Raw genomic sequence first — 20088 nt, forward strand, 5'->3', positions numbered from 1 at the left:
AGTATGCATCCAAATGTTTCTGTTAATAAATATTTGAAGAAACGAACAAAAACCGACCTATGGTTTCATTGATAATAAGTAAAAATGCATACCAAAACTTTCAGATGGTTCTTAAACTTCCAAGTATTTATATCAATGGAATACAATATCGAACAATAACAACAATTTCACAAGGAAGCTTGGGCGCTACTACATCGAACCACCACTATTTTTTTTTCTTGCGTGACCCTTTCAGGGAGGCCTTAGTTTTAGCCCATTCTTTCAATGAAGCAGAGCTTCTCATAAACGAACAAGTTTCCCCTGTGCTGGTATCTACACCGAAACCTTTGTCTGGTTCGGAGTTGCTTAAATTCTCAACTGCCGGAACAGAAGCATCCTTATCAGCATCAATGGTTTGATGATTACTTTTCAGAATACTCTCAATAGAGTCTCTTTCTTTTCCGACACCTGAAGCTGTATATTGCTGCTTTATGTTGCTATGATTTCCGGCAGCGGACTGCAGCACATCCTCACCAGCAGGCTTTGCAACCTGTTGTAATGCAGTAGTGCCTGGCAAAATTTCTGCTATGCTAAAAGAATTGCTCCTATTACTTACCAGTTGAATCCAAGAAGACTTGTGGAGCCATGAAGAACCTCTTCCTGCATTATTCGAACCCGTGCTAGGTTGGTTTGGCTGAGCTTCAGCAACCACATTCGCTATTTCCGTTTTGTTCGACGTGCCTTCCAAGTTTTCAGATGCCGACAACTTCTCAATCTTGCTATCAAGTGAGTTGTCCACTTTGGGACCGTCAGAAATATGTTGCGCTTCGTCAATGGTGTCGACATTTTGCAGAATGTTGGAGAGACTGAAAGCACTATCACTTTTATCTCCAACAAGTGCCTTCCATGAAGACTTTTGAGACCACAAACTAGTACTTGATTGGGCTACAAAGGGTCCCTTCTCGGCAGGTACAGTAGAGACAACTTCATTTCCATTCCTTTCCTGGGAAGAAATCAGTTTCATCTTCTTTTTATGAAGTAAATGGTCCTTTTCCTCTTTGTGATCATCCTCGGCTGATCTATCTTCAGAAGTTCGTGCCTCACTGGATTTGAACTTCTATACGTCATCACAGAAATATGAACAAATTAGGACCTGAACCAGATTCTAGATAGATACATAATGCTAGTAGCATATAAGAAACAAACAACTTCTCTGCACCAAATGGAAAAGGGGGCAACCTGTTTAGATGATACCTTAGCACGTTTCATACTTCCGGACAAACCTGTCCCTTTCTTTCCAGTGGATGCGACATTAATAACAAGGTCGTCTTCATCAGTTTCATTCTCCTCAAAACCCGTTTCACTCTCATCAAACAGTGGATTGCTTCCCACTAGAGGTAAAACAGAAACAATTTCATGTTTATTGTCTTTATTCGGTAGAGGTTTCCTCTTCCTTTCAGGATGCAAAATATTATTCTTCTGCAATTTGCCTGGATTCGGAATCACTCCATCCTTCAAAATTTTGTTTTCAACGAATCTAGTTTTCTGTGTGTTGAATACAGCAAGAGGATAAAATTAATTACAAGGACAACAAAACAATAATAAATCATGAAAACTAAGAGCTTTGCAATAAATACACGTGAAATTGTACCTCGGTGGAGATTTTTTCCGGCTCCCTGGTCCTAGCTGTTAGATTTTTTGCATTAGAAACAACATTAATTATGATATCATCATCATCATCATCAGACAGCAAATCCTTGACTGGTTCGATGACATCATCTCTTTCCTTTGCTATGGAAGATATGTTAGTGTTGGAAACATTTTCCCTCTCAAAGAGCTTGTTCATTACCGAGCTCATCATACTAAGCTCTTCCTCATTCATGGCACCACTAATTTCTTCATGATGTTGAACGTCTTTCGGTTTCGTAGCGTCAAAGCGACCAGAATGCTCTTCACAATCACAAAAATGAATCGGGAGGGTGGGTGTTTGAACACGTTGGAAACTGTACCTATGCTTTCCAGTCCCACTAAATGGCAACGATTTGACCTGCACAACATGCAAGCCTCTCATGATTTCTGTGGTTTCGCCAGAAGCTAACAATGCCGAATAATATGACAAAGACCAATGTGAGCGTCCGATACGGATATCGATCCAAACACTGGTATCTTGTAAATTCATGATTTATAAAGTTTCAGCTGAAGCTAACAAAGATCATTGTTACTCGGGATTGGAGGTGAGTAAGTATATATCATGTAAGCCTCATGATGTATGTTGTTTCAGCTTAAGCTAACAATTCCAAGTAACATAAACAAAGACCGATATTACTCGAATTTGGACGTTAGTGTTCGATATGAATATATATATATATATCCGAAATGGGTATCAAGTATGTTCAATCTTTATAAATTATTTTATACATTTAGAGGGTCACTCTTGTCCGAAAATGAGTTGACAGTCTGGTTCTTTAATCATGGGTCAGCAAAACTCGAATAGACTTAAAAAAAATTGAATCTTTCAACTAAAAAAATTGAATCTTCGACTTGACTCAAAAAAACTTCAAATAAAAATTTTGAGTTATAACGTAAGATTCGGATTACTCAAAATTTTTAATAATAAGTGAATTGTTTTCAAGTTTGTTCGAGCCTCTCAGCTTTGTATGATATATATATATATAACCAAACTCTAATTTCATAAACTCGACCATAAAATTCCACAATCAAACTAAATGGAAATTTTTTAACTCACTCACTTCATCGAATGCTCACCCCTAGATATCTGAAAGCAATTTGCAATACAAGATTGAAATTTGAACGAAGAAGAAATCTAACCTTCGATAATCTAGGAAAGAAGATCTGAAGCTGGTTGATTTGGGAACCATGAACCTTGTTTTTCCCATTGGAGCTATTTGAAGAAGATTGCTTGGCTTGAAGGCTTCCCTCTTCATCTTCAGCTTCAAATTGTGTCTCCTCCCATTCCCGTTTCAGGCGAGCAAGAAAGTGTTCTTTGGCCTTTTCGAGCTTCAGCTTGCCTCCTTTCCAAGCGCACCCATTATACTGTATAAATCGCACAAAAAAGCAAAAAAAAAAATCATAAATTTCTGAATCAGTAACCTAAAACTACAGTTTACAAAGATTTATCACCATGCTAAAAAGCTTGGAGATTGAATTGGAAGAAGACGGGAGTATGTCGACGTATGCGAAACTGCGGCCTTTGGTCCTTACGATGTCCACTCCTTCCACCGTTCCCACGGCGGAGAATATCTTTCGCAGATCATCGCTGCTGACGCTCTGCCCCAAACCTCCCACATGTATTCTTGTTCTACTCGTGGCTGCAGGAGCTGCCGTCATTGCCGTCTCTGTTATTCTAGTTCATAGTTTCGCTATTAAAGAACATATTTTTGGATATTTCAGGGCTTATGGGCCTCGAACCTATTAAATTTGGGCTTTGCAACTAAAATATAAAAAAGGGGATGATAATGAAATTAATTTAATTATTCTTTTGATAAATTTAAAATTTAATTATAAAAAATTAAGTGTTGAATTTTTAAATTTTAATTAATAATATAAAATTATTTAATATGTTATTAAAATTTAGTTGCTGAAAATAATTTTTATCTAACAAAAATAACGATAAAGTACATTAGAGACCATCAAATTATATAGTATTACTTTTTATGATCATTAGTCTTTTAGAGATTACAAAATGATCATTAAAATTTTTAAACAGTTATAAAATATCCCTTGCAATGCTAAAATATCAATAAATTTCAATGAGTTTAAGGATAATTTTGTAATATTTTAATAAGTTTTTGGGTTTGTTTGTTTGTTTGGAGAAAAACAATTTACAGAAAATGTTTTCCTAATTTTCTTGTGTTTGGTCGAAGGAAACTTAGTGATTAATGGATATGTTTTATGGTCAAAGTAAAATAACCTCTTGACTCCCGTAAAACAACTTACCATCTAAAAAAAGTAAATTATTTTACAACCCTAATGCTCGACTTTCAAAACTCCACCCAAAATTCTTTGATCAAATACTACCATCTCCTTCTTACCAACGACGATTACTCCTCATAGGTAACTAGTAACTAAAGTATTTGTTACCCTTTTTATAATTTCATATTTAAAAATCATTTTATAATTGTTTAATGAATTTTAATGATTATTTTGAAACCATTTGAAGATTACAAAACAAAAACATGCATTAAGAAGAGGAAGACGTGAAAGAATGAGAAAATCACAGTGAAAAACATGGCAATTTCTTCAATTGAGAAACCATCTTCAAAATTTGAGTCACAAACTCTAATCGATTTTTTTTTTTAAATATTGCATGAAGAATATGATTATACATAATGGATACAAAGAAAACAAAGTGTAAATGCTCATGGACAGTTGAACTATTTGTTGCATACCAGACGGATACAAAGTGTAAATTTAAGCATAACAAAGAAAGCCAAACAACTATAAAATAGCATTCTCATTTTGCATGCTCTACACTTGATATGCATTCTGAGTAAAATTTCAAAAACATGCAAGGCATACTAAGTTCGATAAATGCTCGGCCACGGTAACGACACAATTCTCCTATATGTAATACCAACTAAACTACTCATATGGACAACTTCCGAGTGAAAAAAAAGCTAAACCAAGATCAAATATAATCTCTAGTTACAACTTTAGGACAAGCCAAGCTGAAGTCCAGATAAATCAAATATATACATATAGATGCCTAGACAAAAAATGGTTCATGATATTGTTTTTCAATCTGGTTCGGGATCACTGCAGTTCATATGACAGATGAAATCAAATTAAAGTTCTTTGGAATCGGATGAATTAGTATATTACTCATTATGTGCAAGTCTCAACAGACTCGAGGAAGTGGTTCACTTTTTTGGGACTGTAGTTGGAACACTTGTTTCTTGGTTACCTAGTGTTAGAGTTGATACCTCTGATAACAGTTTATTCGTCATAGCTGCATCTAGTGTTGGTTTCCCGCTGGCAGATGTGGTTGGATTGCTTTCTACTGAAGCAATCATATGTTGGTTTCTCCCGGATGTGGTATTAGGAACTTTATCACCCGAAACAGGTTCACTTGCTTTTGATATAGGTGGTGGTGCTCCTATTAGTGTTCCTGGTGTTGCAGTTGATGCATCAACAGGTGGTGCTGCGATTGATGTACCTGATGTTGCAGCAGGTGCACCAGGACACGCTTAGCCTATAGGTGTACCTGTTGTTGCAGCCGTTGCACCAGGAGGTGATGATCCTATAGGTTTGCCTGATGTTGCAGCCGTTGCACCAGGAGGTGATGATCCTATAGGTTTGCCTGATGTTGCAGTCGGTGCACCAGGACATGGTGCTCCTATTGGTGTACCTGATGTTGCAGTTGATGCATCGGGAGATGATGCTCCAATAGGCATTCCTGGTGTTGCAGCTGGTGCATTGAGAGGTGATGTTCCTATTTGCGTGCCTGGTGATGCATCTGGTGTAGCAGAAGGTGGTGCTTCTATTGACTTATCTTGTTTTGCAGCTGGTGCACCGACATGTTGGGCTCCTATTGGATTGCTTAATGTAGCATCCAGTGCATGGGGAGCTAGTGCTCTTGTTTGAAGTGCTCCTATTGGCTTGCCTGATGTAGAATCTGGTGTATCAGAAGGTGGTGCGCTAGTTTGTGTGCTTAGTATTGCAGCTAGAGATGATGCTCTTATTGGCTTTCCTGGTGTAGTATTTAGTGCTGTGGAAGGTGGTGCTTCTGTTTGCATGCTTGGTGTTGCAGCTGGAGGTAGTGCTCCTATTGGCTTTCTGAGTTAGGATTTGATGCATCGAGAGATTGTACTCCTCTTGGCATGGTTGGTGTCGCAGCTGAAGGTGGTACTTCTTTTGACGTGTCTGATGCTGCAGCTGATGCATCAGGAAGTGGAGCTCCTATTGAGGTTCCTGGTGTTGCAGCTAGTGTACTGGGAGGTGGTGTTTTTATTGGCATGTTTAGTTTTGTAGCTGGTCAAGCAGGTGTTGGTGCTCCTATGACTGTGTCTTGCGCTCCAGATGGTGCTCTTGATGGCGTCCCTGGTGTTTTAGCTGGTGTGTCGGATAGTGGTGTTCCTCTTATCGTGTCTGGTGTGGCAGCTGCTGCACCAGGAGGTGATGATCCAATTGCCATGCCTTTTGTTGAAGCTTATGCATCAGGAGATGGTGCTCCTATTGGCATGCTTGTTGTTGCGGCTGGTACCTCAGCAGGTGGTGCGGCAGGTGCTGCTCCTATTGGTGTTTCTGGTGTAGCAACCGGTGCACCAGAAATGGTGTGCCAGGTGTAGCAGCCGGTGCACCAAGAACTGGTGGTTCTATTGGTGTGCCTAGTGGTGCAGTTGATGTACTAGGAGGTACTGCGCCTATTGTTGCTCCAATCGGTCCACCAGGTTGTGGTCCTTCTATCGCCAATGGTTTGTTGGACTGGGAAGTCTGTGTTGGACTGGGAAGTCTGTGTTGTCAGAAGCAAGACTTTTCTTAATAACAATGAAGGAGAGAGTATCGACATCCCTGGAGGAAAGATTTCAATAGGTGGTTTCTTCGTGCTTCTGACAAACTCGAAAGTTTCGGGTCTTCAAGAGAGGCCAGAAATACAGCAGTAGCATCTGTAGTTGCCGTTGGAATGCGATCAACCTCCTTTTGTAACACTTTGTTCCAAGACTCAACCAAGTTCTTTAACGTTGATCGCCCACGAGCCTGTAACAAATTTTAAACCAGTTTGAATGCAAGAAAATATTCTTTCGACGAACAACAAACTGTCAATATGAACCAAGTCATACATGTGCATGCAAAACGGCCTCTGCAAGCATCCCGATATCCTGCCATGCCTTCTCCATATGACCATTGTCTCCCATCAATGCAGCTGCAAATGCCTCTTCCCGACCCAATCCAAGGGATATCAAGTTATTTGCTAAACCCTGCAATCACAGAATTTCTTTTACCAGTTGATAATCAAATCAAGAATGTCAAGCACAAATATGATAATTTTATCACACCAGAATAATATGGTAAAATGAATATTCTCAATAAAATAGCACCAACATACATTAAGGCATGTCAACTCTCCATGATTTGCAAGGCGAAGAGCGAGTCCTCTTAAATCATGGCTCGGTAAAGCTCCTTTCACTGAACCTGCACTGGCTAACCTTTTAAGAGCTTCAAGAGCAATGTCAACCTGAGCTGTAGCATTGGCTGCATCGATAAGGTCCATAAACTCCTTGGCGAATTTTACAGTTCCTTGAACAGACTCAACCAAGTTTTCCTTCTTAGCAGTCAAATTAAGGATATCTTTCATATCAAGCCCTGGATTATCCTGTCCTATGTCCCTGTTGTTGCTCATTTTAAGAAGACACTGAAGAGCTCTTTTCAAATCATTACTCTTCATGGCTAAATCAAACTCCAACCTGTAAACATGGAATACCAATGAAATTGAAGAAAAGGACGGTCAAACACTCAAACTGCAATGTAAGAATAACATATGGTACTTGCTGTACTGTAATCAACACAAAAACGGACAACAGTGTATTATACTTATCAAGAGTGATTCATCCATGTAAACTAGAACAGTTATAGTTGTTCGAGCATCGACTTCCCTCCCTACTTTCTTGATCAGACATCGGGACTGTTGCAGGTTAATTTATAGATAGCCAGCCACACGCAAAAGGTAGCGAATATGAAAGCAATCAAGAATGAAAAGGCATGTGTGTATGTGTAAGAGAGCGAGAAATCTTAGCATTGTAAATATTGTGAAAAAATAGCACCATAACCATAAAAGAAACCGAGCACAAAACTGGTAAGGCAAACCTCTTAGATATGCCAGGTAAATGAAGTGCTTTAGTGGCGTAGCCCATTCCTAGCAAAAATTGAGCTAAATCATCATGATGTTCCCTGGCAAGCCGAATTGCCCTGCAAAGGAAAATAATGAGATTGCACAAAATTTATGATTTGAATAGAAAAGAATTCTTTTTTTTTATTATGTATACCATTTCACTGTGCTAACGGCATCTCCATAAGCAGCGAGGCACCGACAACGAATGCCTGGATGACTTAGGGACAAGGCATGCACAGTCATGTACCTATAAAGAAATAGTAGAGCGATTAATTATTTAGCAAGACATTGCATATCTCACAGTAGCAAAACATGCTACCTATCAATGAGCCAAAGAACTCCATCTCTGACACCAACCACAATTAATGGTCCGACTGGTCGCTTTTGCTCAGTTGGAAAACGAGTAACTGCTACTGTGACCCCTCCACCACCAACAGCTATCTCATTAACCTTTTTTTCTTCTATGACATCCCCCAAAACGTTAAGTTGTTTTGGAGACGACAAGAAAGATGGCACAGAAGGAGCATGCTGAAAAGAAGCTAATCGAACCACCTGACAAGTAAACATGTTGATACAAGATAGAGAACCTTAATCAAATTGTATATGATAATGCATACCACACTGAATCATCCACTATCTTGGTCCCATAAGAGAAGTAATTACAGCAAAAAGAAGCCAACTGAGTGCAAGCTATTAGAGTGCATTATGTTCTTCACTTCCATTTTCATCTAAAAGTTGCACGTCAATAACAGTATTTAATTTTGTATTTACTTCGATAGAGATTTTCTTTTGCAAAAAATAATAGCTATAAATAATTTTTTAATAGAAGAAATAAAGAAACCAAAGGACAATTTAATTCAAGCTTACTTCTCCGCACCTTTTGCCTTGAAAGAATTCACCTAGGCGCATTGCCTGATTAAAGTTGCCTTGTTTGAAGGGGAAAAGCCACTTTGCTTGTTTATGTTGTGCCGTAGTGCCTCGGCATATGCCTCAACAACATTGACAGGAAGTGCACAAAGCACACCCTACACTAATGACATCCAAAAGAAAATTTATAAACAAGTTATATAAGAATTCTGACCTGTAACATGGGTAGTCTCAACATTATTTTTTCATCTTTAGCAGTTTGGGGACCGTCTACAGAGATTAGAGCCAAATCTCCATGAGCCGCGACTGCTCTTGCTTGTGCCTCTTTTAGTTTCATCTCTTCTTTTCTCTTTCTTGTTTCTATGTCAATAGGTGCAACTCCAGCATCCACAAAAACACATCTGAAAATGCAGCATATTAGATATGCACTGCAGAACTACTACTCTGCCTGTCCAGCATTCCAGAAACCGGGGAATACAAGGATTACGGGCATCAGACAGCAAGAAATGGAGCCTTCTGAATGAAATGGAGCCTTCTGAATAGCTTTTGATGCCTTAAGTGACATAAATGCTTTAATGGGCATCGATTTCATTATATTGCTTAAAGAAGGAAAGATTCTGAAAGTAACTATATCTTACTCGATTGTAGTTGGTGTAGCCACAAACAATTGTCTCCTTTGCCAAACTGCTCCAGTGGCATAAGCAATTGCAACATCGCCAAGGTATCTAAACTGGGGGCGCAATGTACAGATGACAATATAATGCTGATAAGCAAGAGCACGGTACTCAACGGTTTGGTTCCATGCAGTCAGTGGCTGAGTGAGAAGATTACCAACTGGTTGAAAAGTTTCCCAACTGCATATTATCACTTTAATCAACAATTATGTTATATGTTATCTTTGTCATCTTATGGTCAAATTAAAATATTCATAAAAATACAATGGATATTAGGCAACACAAACACTATTTCAACTTTCAAGCTTAAGCAAACCTTCTACTTATAGGCGTTTTCTTAAAGCAGTTTAGGTAATTTGTTATCTTGGTTTTGAAGTTCTCAAATAAGTAAACGATTAAGAGCATTGAGCAGAAGCACATCAATCATATGAATTTATGGAGGAAAATCTCATAAAGTTTTAGCAATTTTGTGAAGCAAACTAGCCAAACCTAATGTGTCTATGAACTTCCTAGATGTGAGTTTCAATCCTAAAAAAGGAGTATGCTACTTGGTCTGTGAGTTGTTACTATTGTAAATATTAGAGTTTATTTAAAATTAGTGATAGAGATAAAATCTTATCTCTTGATAACAGAAGATGAGGTTTATTTATTTAAATAACTCCTAGTAGTCGTTAAACTCTTGTACTCTAAATCTTTAAATAGATTATGTATTTTATCAACAAGATATAGAAAAACACTCACTATTCTCGTGAGTTTCCACATGGTATCAGTCTATAGATCGATCTCTCCATCAGGATCGATGGTTTTCCCTTCTGAATCTTCTGATGCTTACTAATCGGCAGATTCCCTTCAAACTGTCGATGATTTCCCAGAGTTCTCTAGCGCAACAGTAATCTGCCATCGTTTTGTCGGCCACAACTACCTTCTGTGGTCTTAATCAGTCAAGATTTTCTTTACTGGACGGGGGAAACTTGACTATATCTCCGGGGAGATTCTGAAACCTTCTTCAACAGACCTATTTTTTTATAAGTGGGTACGTGAGAATGGCCGGGAGATGTCTTGGTTGGTTAACACCATGTCTCATGACATTGGTACTGATTTTCTTCTCTAAACCGCTACAGATATATGGAAAGCTGTTCGGGAAACATATTCCAGTACAGACAACACATCTGAGTTGTTCGATATTGAGAGTAAGGCACCGAATTTAAAGCAGGATGCTTTTGTGTTACTGAATTTTTTCATACTTTTTCTGGTCTGTGGCAGCAGCTTGATCTGTACGCGGTTCATAATTGGGAAACTCCCAAGGATGCGGCCTTGTATAAACAGATACAAGCACAGAGAAGGGTTTTTCAATTTAATGGCTTGAAGGTTAACTGGGATGCTTTGAAAGCACGAATCCTTAGAACTAAACCTGTTCTTTCTCTTCAGGAAGTCTTTGCGAAAGTCAGGAGAGAAGTGAGTAGGAGATCCTTCATGCTGCCTTTGGTTCCTATCACTGAGAATTCTATCTTGGTTACTCAGTCTTCTTCATCTCCGACTATCTCCGACTAAGAAGGGCCGACCTATTTGTGATTTTTGCTAGAAAGTTGGACATTTGAAGGACCAGTGCTGGAAACTTCATGGTAAGCCTGGTGAATAGAAGCCTTTTTCCCATCGGACACCTCGCGAATCCCACTCCAAGATCGTCAACCCTATGAGCAATGATGTTTTCTCACGATAACATATTGTTATCCTCCAAAAGATGTTTAGTAGCATGGGAGACTCGTAAGACCAATGTGGTTCTAACAGAAGTAGAAGGTACATAACATGGTTTATTTACTACTGCCCCTTTAGCAAATCAATATGATCCATCATGGATTATTGACTCCGGGGCCTCTAACCATATGACTGGTAACAAAACATTTTTTTCTACATTTGTACTATCATACTCTAAGTAGTCTATTAAAACTGTCGATGGGTCGTTATCTCCTATTAAAGGTTATGGTTTCGTTATTCTTAATAAGGATATTATGCTTAAGGATGTCCTTTTCGTACCCAATCTTGTTTGTAATTTGCTATATGTGAGTAAACTCTCTAAGGATTTACATTATTGCTCACGGTTTACCAATACTGATTGTATTTTGCAAGCACTAGATTCAAGGAAGATGATTGGCAATACTAGACTGGACAATGGGTTCTATCTTCTTTATAGCACTCCTTTTTTTGCTTTCTTCAGCTCTTTCTAGTTATGTTTCTCCTTTAGACCAACATGATCAAATAATGTTATGACATTTCAGGCTTGGTCACCTAATTTTTCTTATCTTGCTAAACTTCTTCCTCATCTGTTTATTAATAAAAAAACTGCAGTTATTTAAATGTCATGTTTGTCCACTTGTTAAGCAAACAAAATAATCCTCTTATATCCCATCTTCTTATAAAACGCCACACCCATTTGCTTTAATCTACAGTGACATTTGAGGGCACTCTAGAGTGAAGAATATTAATGGGTGTAGATGGTTTGTTTCCTTCATTGATGATCATAGCATAACAACATAGACTTACCTAGTGAAGGATAAATCTGAAACTATGTCTATTTTTGAATGGTTTTATACCATGGTTGAAACTCAATTTTAGAGTCATAATAAAATATTTTAGTCTGATAATGAGGGAGAGTTCTTTAAGAAAAAATGCATTGTTAAGATTAGCTTTTGTATGGATACACCAGAACAGAGTGGAATTGCAGAGCGGAAAAATAGACATTTATTGGAGGTAACTCGATCCTTGTTATTTTTTGGGAATATGCCAAAATATTTGTAGGGAGAGGTCTTATTAACTGCCACTTTTATGATCAATCGTATGCCTAGTAAGGTTCTTAAGTTTCGAACACCTAGAGATGTTTTCTTGGAGAGTTTTCCTTCTTTCAAACTGCTTTCTTCTATTTTACCTCTTCGGATCTTTGGTTGTACTGTTTTTGTTAAAAAAATTGGATCCTCCTAAGTCTAAATTGGATCCTAAGGCTTTAAAGTGTGTTTTTATGGGTTATTCTTCACTTCGAAAGAGCTACAAGTGTTACTATCATCCTATTAAGAAATTTTTTATTTCCATGGATATTATGTTTTTTTAACATGATCATTACTTTTCTGAGGCTCTAATTCGGGGGAGACTTGGACAGAATTTCAGCCTCGCCAGGTATATCTATTCTTTTTTCTTCTTCTATTCCTTCAGATGATTTGCCCACTGCATCTTCTAAACATATTCCTAAACAGTTTAGAGTTTATACTAGAAACAAAAAGATCAGTCCTAAGGTTATTTTACAGTCTAACACTTGCCGAGAATTGGATTTGAATCCAACTGCCTTGGAAGATGATAGAGGTAAGGAATGTAACACCCCTAACCCGTACCCGACTCGGATACGAATCCGAGGTGTCACATTGACTTTTCAAAACATGTACATTTATAAAAACTATAAGAAATTTAAACTTTCATTAACATAAAATTTGTATTTTACATAATTAAATTCAAAACATTACAAAATTGATCAGAGCATATGTACTTTACAACTCTATTCACATCTATTACATAAACAAAACATACTGTGCAAAGTACTTTTGATATGATCTTCAAGTGGAGATATGCTGCTCTGCTGATTCCTAAGACTGGTCCTCTTGTTTTCTTGTACCTACGTGTAAAACACTTACACGCTAAGTCATAGACTTAGTGAGGCATAAACATATAATAATGAATTTTCTATAGATATGAACATGCAATCTAACTATCCAATACAATTATGCTTATCATATCATAAATCAATAATGTCATATATGAATCTGTGTAAACAATAATAACATGTTAATATACAATCATGTACATACTCTTTATATCTTTTATAAGCCCATGTACATTACTGAGAACTCAAGGTATACGAGTACTTTGAGGTTGTGCACATATATGCTGTCACCATAGCTCGTATAAAAATCCACGGAGTGGCATATGAAATCTATGTCCCAAAGGACGTCATCTATGTCCCGAAGGACCTATCCATATTCTCGAAGAACATAGGTACCTGTCCATATGTCCCGAAGGACATAGGTAACCCTCGACTCTTGGCATGCCAACTATACCTATAACTCTCATATTATATAACATGGGCACTATCATTATGCTACATATATTCATGTATTCATATCATTTCTTTTATGGTCACGTATTTCTTCTTCTCTTCTGTCACATATCACATATACGTGTAACTATTAATCGCATATCATATAACATATGTTATTCAAGTGTATATTCACATGAATCAAATAACATTTATCGAATCATATAAACATGTATAACTCATGCATGTGTTTATAATGATTATAACATATGCATGTTCATAACTATTAGATCATGAAAACTAATATAGGAAATAGACTTATCACAAGTCTTATTTCCATCGAACTAAACCTATAGTATGCACTCACCTTAGCCTCACTTGATATCAATTACTTCTATGACTTCCTTTCTATGGATCAAATCCTAACTCGGTGGATATTCCAGAACTTGCTTGTGCTCGATATCTACACAATCATACATTCCAATTACTATAATTCAATCCTTAATTTCTTAAGCTAAAAGAAAGATTAAATTTTTCCCCATTTAAAGTAATATCGGTACCCCCATAGGGTATCGATACTTCCCTAGCTGTGGTATCAATACTATATCGGGTATCGATACCCATTTTACATTCGATGTTTTTGTTTCAAAAATGGTATCGATACTATTTTTACGGTATCGGTACCCTTGGTATCGATACTACCTTCCAGGTATCGATACCCCATGAATGCCCTTGTCAATTTCAGACTTATGGTATTGATATTGTTCAACCAGCATCGATACCCCTATACCAAAAATCCCTATTTTACTCTTGAAGTATCGGTACTGGATGAAGCAGTACTGATACCCAAAGCCTAGATTTCACTTTTAAACCCAAAAAAAACACTTCATGACTTAATCCTTTTCATTCTCTTAACTCAAATACACATACTTAAACCAATTTCTATTCATTCAACACATTCTTAACCTCAAAATCTCATCTTCCATATGGAAATCAATAATCAAACCAAATTCTCAACATGTTCTAATTTCAATTCTATCACTTTATATCTCTTAATTCAACCTTTGACAAGTCAAATTTAGTTTCAAAATCCACTTATCAACTCTTTCCTACGACTTCATTTAAAAACTCCTTATCTTTAATCTTTCCTAACTCCTACATCTTATGGTTTTGCTATAACTTAAGTTTTCCTTAAGCTTAAGTATCACCTAAGGATCATAAACCAACCTTAAATTCAAAAAATAATCAACTCACAAGAAAACTCACCTTTGTTATATGTCTAACGACAGAAGAAGAAGAGTGGAGAAGAGTTATCGTGAAAGTTTTCTTTCTGGAAAGCTTTCTTTTAATCTTTCATTTCCCACGTGGTGATAATATAACCCCTCTCAAATTTATTATTTTGATATCAAATGACCATTTTGCTATTTCATTCTTCTTTCTTTGATATTTAATCATATACAAAATTTACGATATAAGTCCCTGAACTATTCAATTTATCTATTTTGGCCAACAAATTCTGAAGTTTTTTAATTTAGTCATTAACCCGGTATTGAGAATGTTACAAGGAAACTTCTCTTGGTTTGTCGAATATGGAAGATTTAAGTCCAATTTCCTTAGAAAATTATGGTGGTAAAGAAAATTCTCTTAGTTTATCAAATATGGAAGATTTACCTATCGCAAAAAGAAAGGGAATTACACAATGCACTAAATATCTCATTCAAAAATATGTTGCTTATTGTAAATTAATGCCGTCATTTAGAGCTTTTACAACATGTATTAATAAAGAGAAAATTCTGACAACCATTGAAGTTGCTTTGAAAGACCCTAAGTGGAAGAGGGATGTTGAAGAGTAAATTCTAGCAATTGAGAAAAAATGGCACTTGGACTGTTACTAATTTACCTCATAGAAAGAAATTAGTTGGTATTAAGTGGGTCTTTGCTATTAAGTATAATTCTGATGGTAGCATAGAGAGACACAAAGCCAAATTTATAGCTAAGGGTTTTACGCAAACCTATTATATTGACTACAAGGAGACTTTTGCACCGGTGGCAAAACTGAATATTGTTCGAGTGCTCTTGAGTCTTGCGATGAACATAAATTAGAGTCTCTGCCAACTTGACATAAAGAAAGCTTTTTTTAATCAAAAATTACAAGAAGAAGTCTACATAAAGATGTCACCTGGAATAAAGTCTGAACTAGGAGGTCATAAGGTTTGTCAACTTAAAAAATTCTGGTATGGTTTAAAACAGTCTTCTAAGGCATGGTTTGACAGGTTTACCAAGGTCCTTATAGAGAATGGGTACAAACAGTGTCAAGCGGACCATACTTTGTTTGTTAGAATTAATTATAACAAGGAAAAAGTTATTCTCATTGTCTATGAACTAATATTATAGTGACATAAGATGATGAAGATGGAATAAATCATTTGAAGAGGTTATTGAACAGAGTATTTGAAACAAAGGACCTAGGGAAATTGAGGTATTTTCCTAGTTATGGAGGTTGCTCTATCAAACAGAGGTCTGATTATAAAGCAGAGAAAATGCTTATTCGTATGGGGAAACTTAGTTACTTTGATAAGTAAGAAACAAAATGCAGTTTCTAGGAGCAGTGTCGAGGAAAAGTATAGAGCCTTATCATTGGGAATCTATGAAGTCATGTGGTTGTTACGGCTACTATAGGAGTTGGACATAGAGCATGAAGGAAACTTAGAACTCTTCAGTGACAAAAAATCGACTATTCAAATTGCGAAATATCATATTCATCATGATCATACTAAGCACGTGGAGATTGATAGAAACTTTTGCAAAAAAAAATGAATGGTGAGATAGTAAACTTGACTTATGTCCCTATAGAAGAACAACTAGCAGATGTAATCATTAGTTCTATCCAATCAAGTTTTTGAGAATTTTCTATCCAAGCTGAGTTTATACAATATATATTCTCCAGCTTGAAGGGGAGTATGAGTTGTTATTATTGTAAATATTAGAGTTTATTTAAAATTAGTGATAGAGATAAAATATTATCTCTTGATAACAGAAGATAAGGTTTGTATAATTAATAACTACTAGTAGTAGTTAAACTCTTGTACTCTAAGTCTTTAAATAAATTCTATATTTTATATACAATATATAGAAAAACACTTACTATTCTCGTGAGTTTCCACATGGTCTTCAACTAGTTCACAGAAGAGTAACATGAATTTTTTCAACCCTAATTACTTCACACTGAGTGTAAACTAATTCTTGATGTTACATGTTGCCTTTGTAGGAAACATTATTATTGGCGTCAATTATCTGTACCTGAACAATTAAAAGTTTTGAGGCACTGCCTTAGTATGGGATCTCTGAGAAGAAAATCCATCATCATAAGAACCTAGCCACCCAAAATCACCAATCTTTGGTTGAAATTTGCCATCAAGAAGGATGTTGCTTGCTTTTATATCCCTATGAATGATCCTCGCAAGTGAATCCTCGTATAGGTATCGAAGTCCTCGTGCTACACCCAAGATTATCCGAAACCTTGTTTCCCAAATCAATAAAATCTCATTTGTTCCTGCATCAATTTAAAACACAATACATCCCAAAGTAGTTCTAACTCAGCAAAATCATGATCTTTTTGCTTCTTTCATAGGGGGAATGATATAAAAATATAAATTATCATAGACCAAAACTAAAAGTTTTGTTTCCATGAGGGACCAGAAACATCATTTAACCATTTTATCCAATGAGGGCTAAGGCCCTACCTTTACCTTCCTCCTTTGTATTCCCTCTTGCTTTTAGTAATTCATCAAGAACTCACCTGCAGCATTTGGTTATACAATGCCTATCAAGTATTAACAACTCAAATCCCCCCAAACTCCATTCCTAAAATTGAAAGATAATGCAAGCTCAAATCTTTCATAAATGTTAAAATAACAAGGGTAAACTACCCATTTAGTATCTAAACTATTATTTTTAGTCTGTTTTTGTATCTAAACTTTCATTTTCTTCAAAATCATACCTAACATTTAGTTTTTTTCCCATTTTAGTACCCACCATTAAAAACTTAACTCGTTTAGTACCTAAACTATCAATTTTGGTCTATTTTAGTACTTAAACTTTCATTCTTTCAAAATCATACATAAAGTTTAGTTTTTGTTTCATTTTATTACCCTACCATTAAAAACTTTAGTTTTTGTTTTATTTTAGTACCTCGTTCAAAATTTAACGGTAAGTTTTGAAAGAATTGAATGTTTAGGTACTAAAATGGACCAAAACTGATAGTTTAGGTACTAAATGTATAATTTACCCTAATAACAATCATATCAATCGAACTAAGACTCAACTAACAAATCAAGTTCATATAATTATCCTTCACCTAGCTAGCAAGAGGACACATAAAATACATCATTGACCTATGTCTTCTTTTTATTTTTAGGTAAACTTCACTAGATGGTACTCTAACTATGCTCAAATGATCATTTCAGTCATTAAATTTTTGAAAATTATAAAATAATCATTGAATCTATCAAACTATTACAAAATAGTTATTAAATTTTATTAAACTATACAAAATTATAATTAATTTTTATTGAAATGTTCAAAATGATCATTAAATTTATCAAACATTTATACTTATTATAATGTCACTATAACCATTTTGTAACAATTCAATAAATTTAATAATCATTTTTCAATTTTTGAAAGTTCATTGATCAAAATGATCATCTGGGCATTATTTAGTGACCTCTAGTATTTTTTACCCTTCTTTTTTGGGTATAATTTTAGGGTAAATTACACGTTTATTATCTAAACTATCAGTTTTAGTCCATTTTAGTACCTAAACTTTTAATTTTTCAAAATCATATTTGAAGTTTAGTTTTTATTTCATTTTAGTATCCCACCGTTAAAAACTTTAGTTTTTGTTTCATTTTAGTAGCTGCTCAAAATTCAGCATTAAGTTTTGAAAAACAATTAAAGTTTAGGTACTAAAACAGAACAAAACTGATAGTTTAGGTAAAAAATGCTTTATGTTTTTAATAGCGGGTACTAAAAAGAAATGAAAACTAAACATTAGATATAGTGTTAAAAATGACAAATTAAGTACTAAAACGGGCCAAAACTGATAGTTTATGTAACATCCCAAAATCAGGGCTAGTGACTAAAATGAAAGTTTTGAAACTTTGAGGCATGATTTTGAAAATTTTAAAAGTTCAGGGACTTAATTGGGAATATTTTGTGAAAGATTTTTTAGTAAATATTTGATGGAGTGAGGGGTAAATTGGTCTTTTCATAGGAAAGATTTTTATTTTTTCCCTTTATAAGGAATTAACCACGTGGAGTTTAGGTAAAAAGAAAGAGAAGTCTGGAACTTCTTGTTCTTCCTCTTCCCGTAAGCCATTTTAAGGTGAGTTGCTTTCAAGTTATTTGTTCTTTGAATTTTTAAGCTGGTTTGATTCTTGGAGTGTTAAGAAAGCTTAAAGAAAGGCTATAGTAGTGTAAAACTAAAAGATAAGGAAGTTATGGAAAAATAATATAAGGGGTTATTAAGTGAAATTGTGGAAAGAAGTTAGTAAATGAGTTTTGAGATTAAATTTGACTTGACATCGGTTAGAAAAAGAAGTTTAAGGTGTTAGAAATGAAATTAGAACATGTTGAAAATGTAGTGAGATTATTGGTTTCAATAATTTAATTGGGATATTGAAGATAATGATGTTTGATATGGATATAAAATGGTTTTAGGAAGTATAGTTAAGTTTAGTAGTATGAAATGAGTTAATAATGGAAGGTATAGGTAGGTATGAGTGAAGTTTCGAGTTAAAATATGAATTCTGGGCATGGGGTATCGATACAGTTCATCCAGTACCGATACTTCAAAGCAAAATAAGTAGGAATTGAGCTTGGGGTATCGATACTGAAGGAACAATATCGATACCATATGATAGAATTGGATGAAATCTTTAAAGAAATATCGATACCTAAAGAATGGTATTAAGTATTTAGTATCGATACCATTATCAAGGTGTAAACATTGAATGTAAATAGGGTATCGGTACCGAGGAGGGGTATCAATACCATAGAAGAGTAGTATCGGTACTATATGGGGAGTACTGATACTATTAAGTATAAAATGATAAGTTATGTGTTTCTTTCAGCTTACGTTTTATTGATGGGTTATAACAATTCAAACTTCAATATTTATAGAAGTTGTATAATTGTGTAGATGTTAATCGGAAGCAAGTATCTGATGAGTCAACGAGATGAAATTGAGCAAGAAGGAGATAAGTGCATAACTTGGACTAGTGAAGCTAAGGTGAGTGATCTTATTTATAGTTATAGTGCATAAAGTGTATGTATGGTTGATTATATGAGTTGATATGTTCTTGTATGTGCTATGTGATTTATGTAAAAATACTATTAAGTGATATATGTTTATAAATATGATATAGGTTATGTGATCTAAGTGAATACAAAGGAATGAAGTATAAGGTATATGATATGATATAAGTTATTATATACATATATGATATATGTTATTAAGTAATGTGACAAGTAATATGAAAGGACTTGGAAAGTTGATATAAGCCATGTGAAAGTCATCTAGGTGTCTATATGTAATATGTGACTTGTGATTTATGTGACAATAAGTTGTATGAAAATAA

The 20088-nt window shown here is 35.4% G+C and overlaps 2 protein-coding genes and 1 pseudogene across 3 annotated transcripts; all 3 read right to left on the minus strand.

Moving 5' to 3' along the window:
- Positions 1 to 43: 43 nt before the first annotated feature.
- Positions 44 to 3367, minus strand: LOC120142431. Of its 2 annotated transcripts, none has more exons than XM_039157136.1 (5): positions 3121 to 3367; positions 2809 to 3033; positions 1631 to 2026; positions 1234 to 1524; positions 44 to 1096 (listed from the first exon to the last, which is right to left on the minus strand). In XM_039157136.1, the coding sequence occupies exons 1-5, from the start codon at positions 3325 to 3327 to the stop codon at positions 206 to 208; spliced, it is 2010 nt and encodes a 669-aa protein (XP_039013067.1). In that variant the 5' UTR covers positions 3328 to 3367; the 3' UTR covers positions 44 to 205. The 2 variants fall into 2 exon arrangements, with proteins under 2 accessions (XP_039013067.1, XP_039013066.1); XM_039157135.1 differs by having other exon boundaries at positions 44 to 1093; positions 1219 to 1524.
- Positions 3368 to 4985: 1618 nt separating this feature from the next.
- Positions 4986 to 5740, minus strand: LOC120142374 (mucin-1-like). The gene is made up of 2 exons (XM_039157079.1): positions 5591 to 5740; positions 4986 to 5527 (listed from the first exon to the last, which is right to left on the minus strand). Exons 1-2 carry the CDS (start codon positions 5733 to 5735, stop codon positions 5187 to 5189), a joined length of 486 nt encoding a protein of 161 aa, XP_039013010.1. The 5' UTR covers positions 5736 to 5740; the 3' UTR covers positions 4986 to 5186.
- A 606-nt stretch (positions 5741 to 6346) lies between these two features.
- On the minus strand, positions 6347 to 16851 carry LOC120142340 (annotated as a pseudogene).
- Between the last annotated feature and the right edge of the window lie 3237 nt (positions 16852 to 20088).

Source organism: Hibiscus syriacus, unplaced genomic scaffold (assembly GCF_006381635.1).
Source record: "Hibiscus syriacus cultivar Baekdansim isolate YM2019G1 unplaced genomic scaffold, ASM638163v2 tig00110828_pilon, whole genome shotgun sequence".
In the NCBI taxonomy this organism is placed as follows: Eukaryota; Viridiplantae; Streptophyta; class Magnoliopsida; order Malvales; family Malvaceae; genus Hibiscus; species Hibiscus syriacus.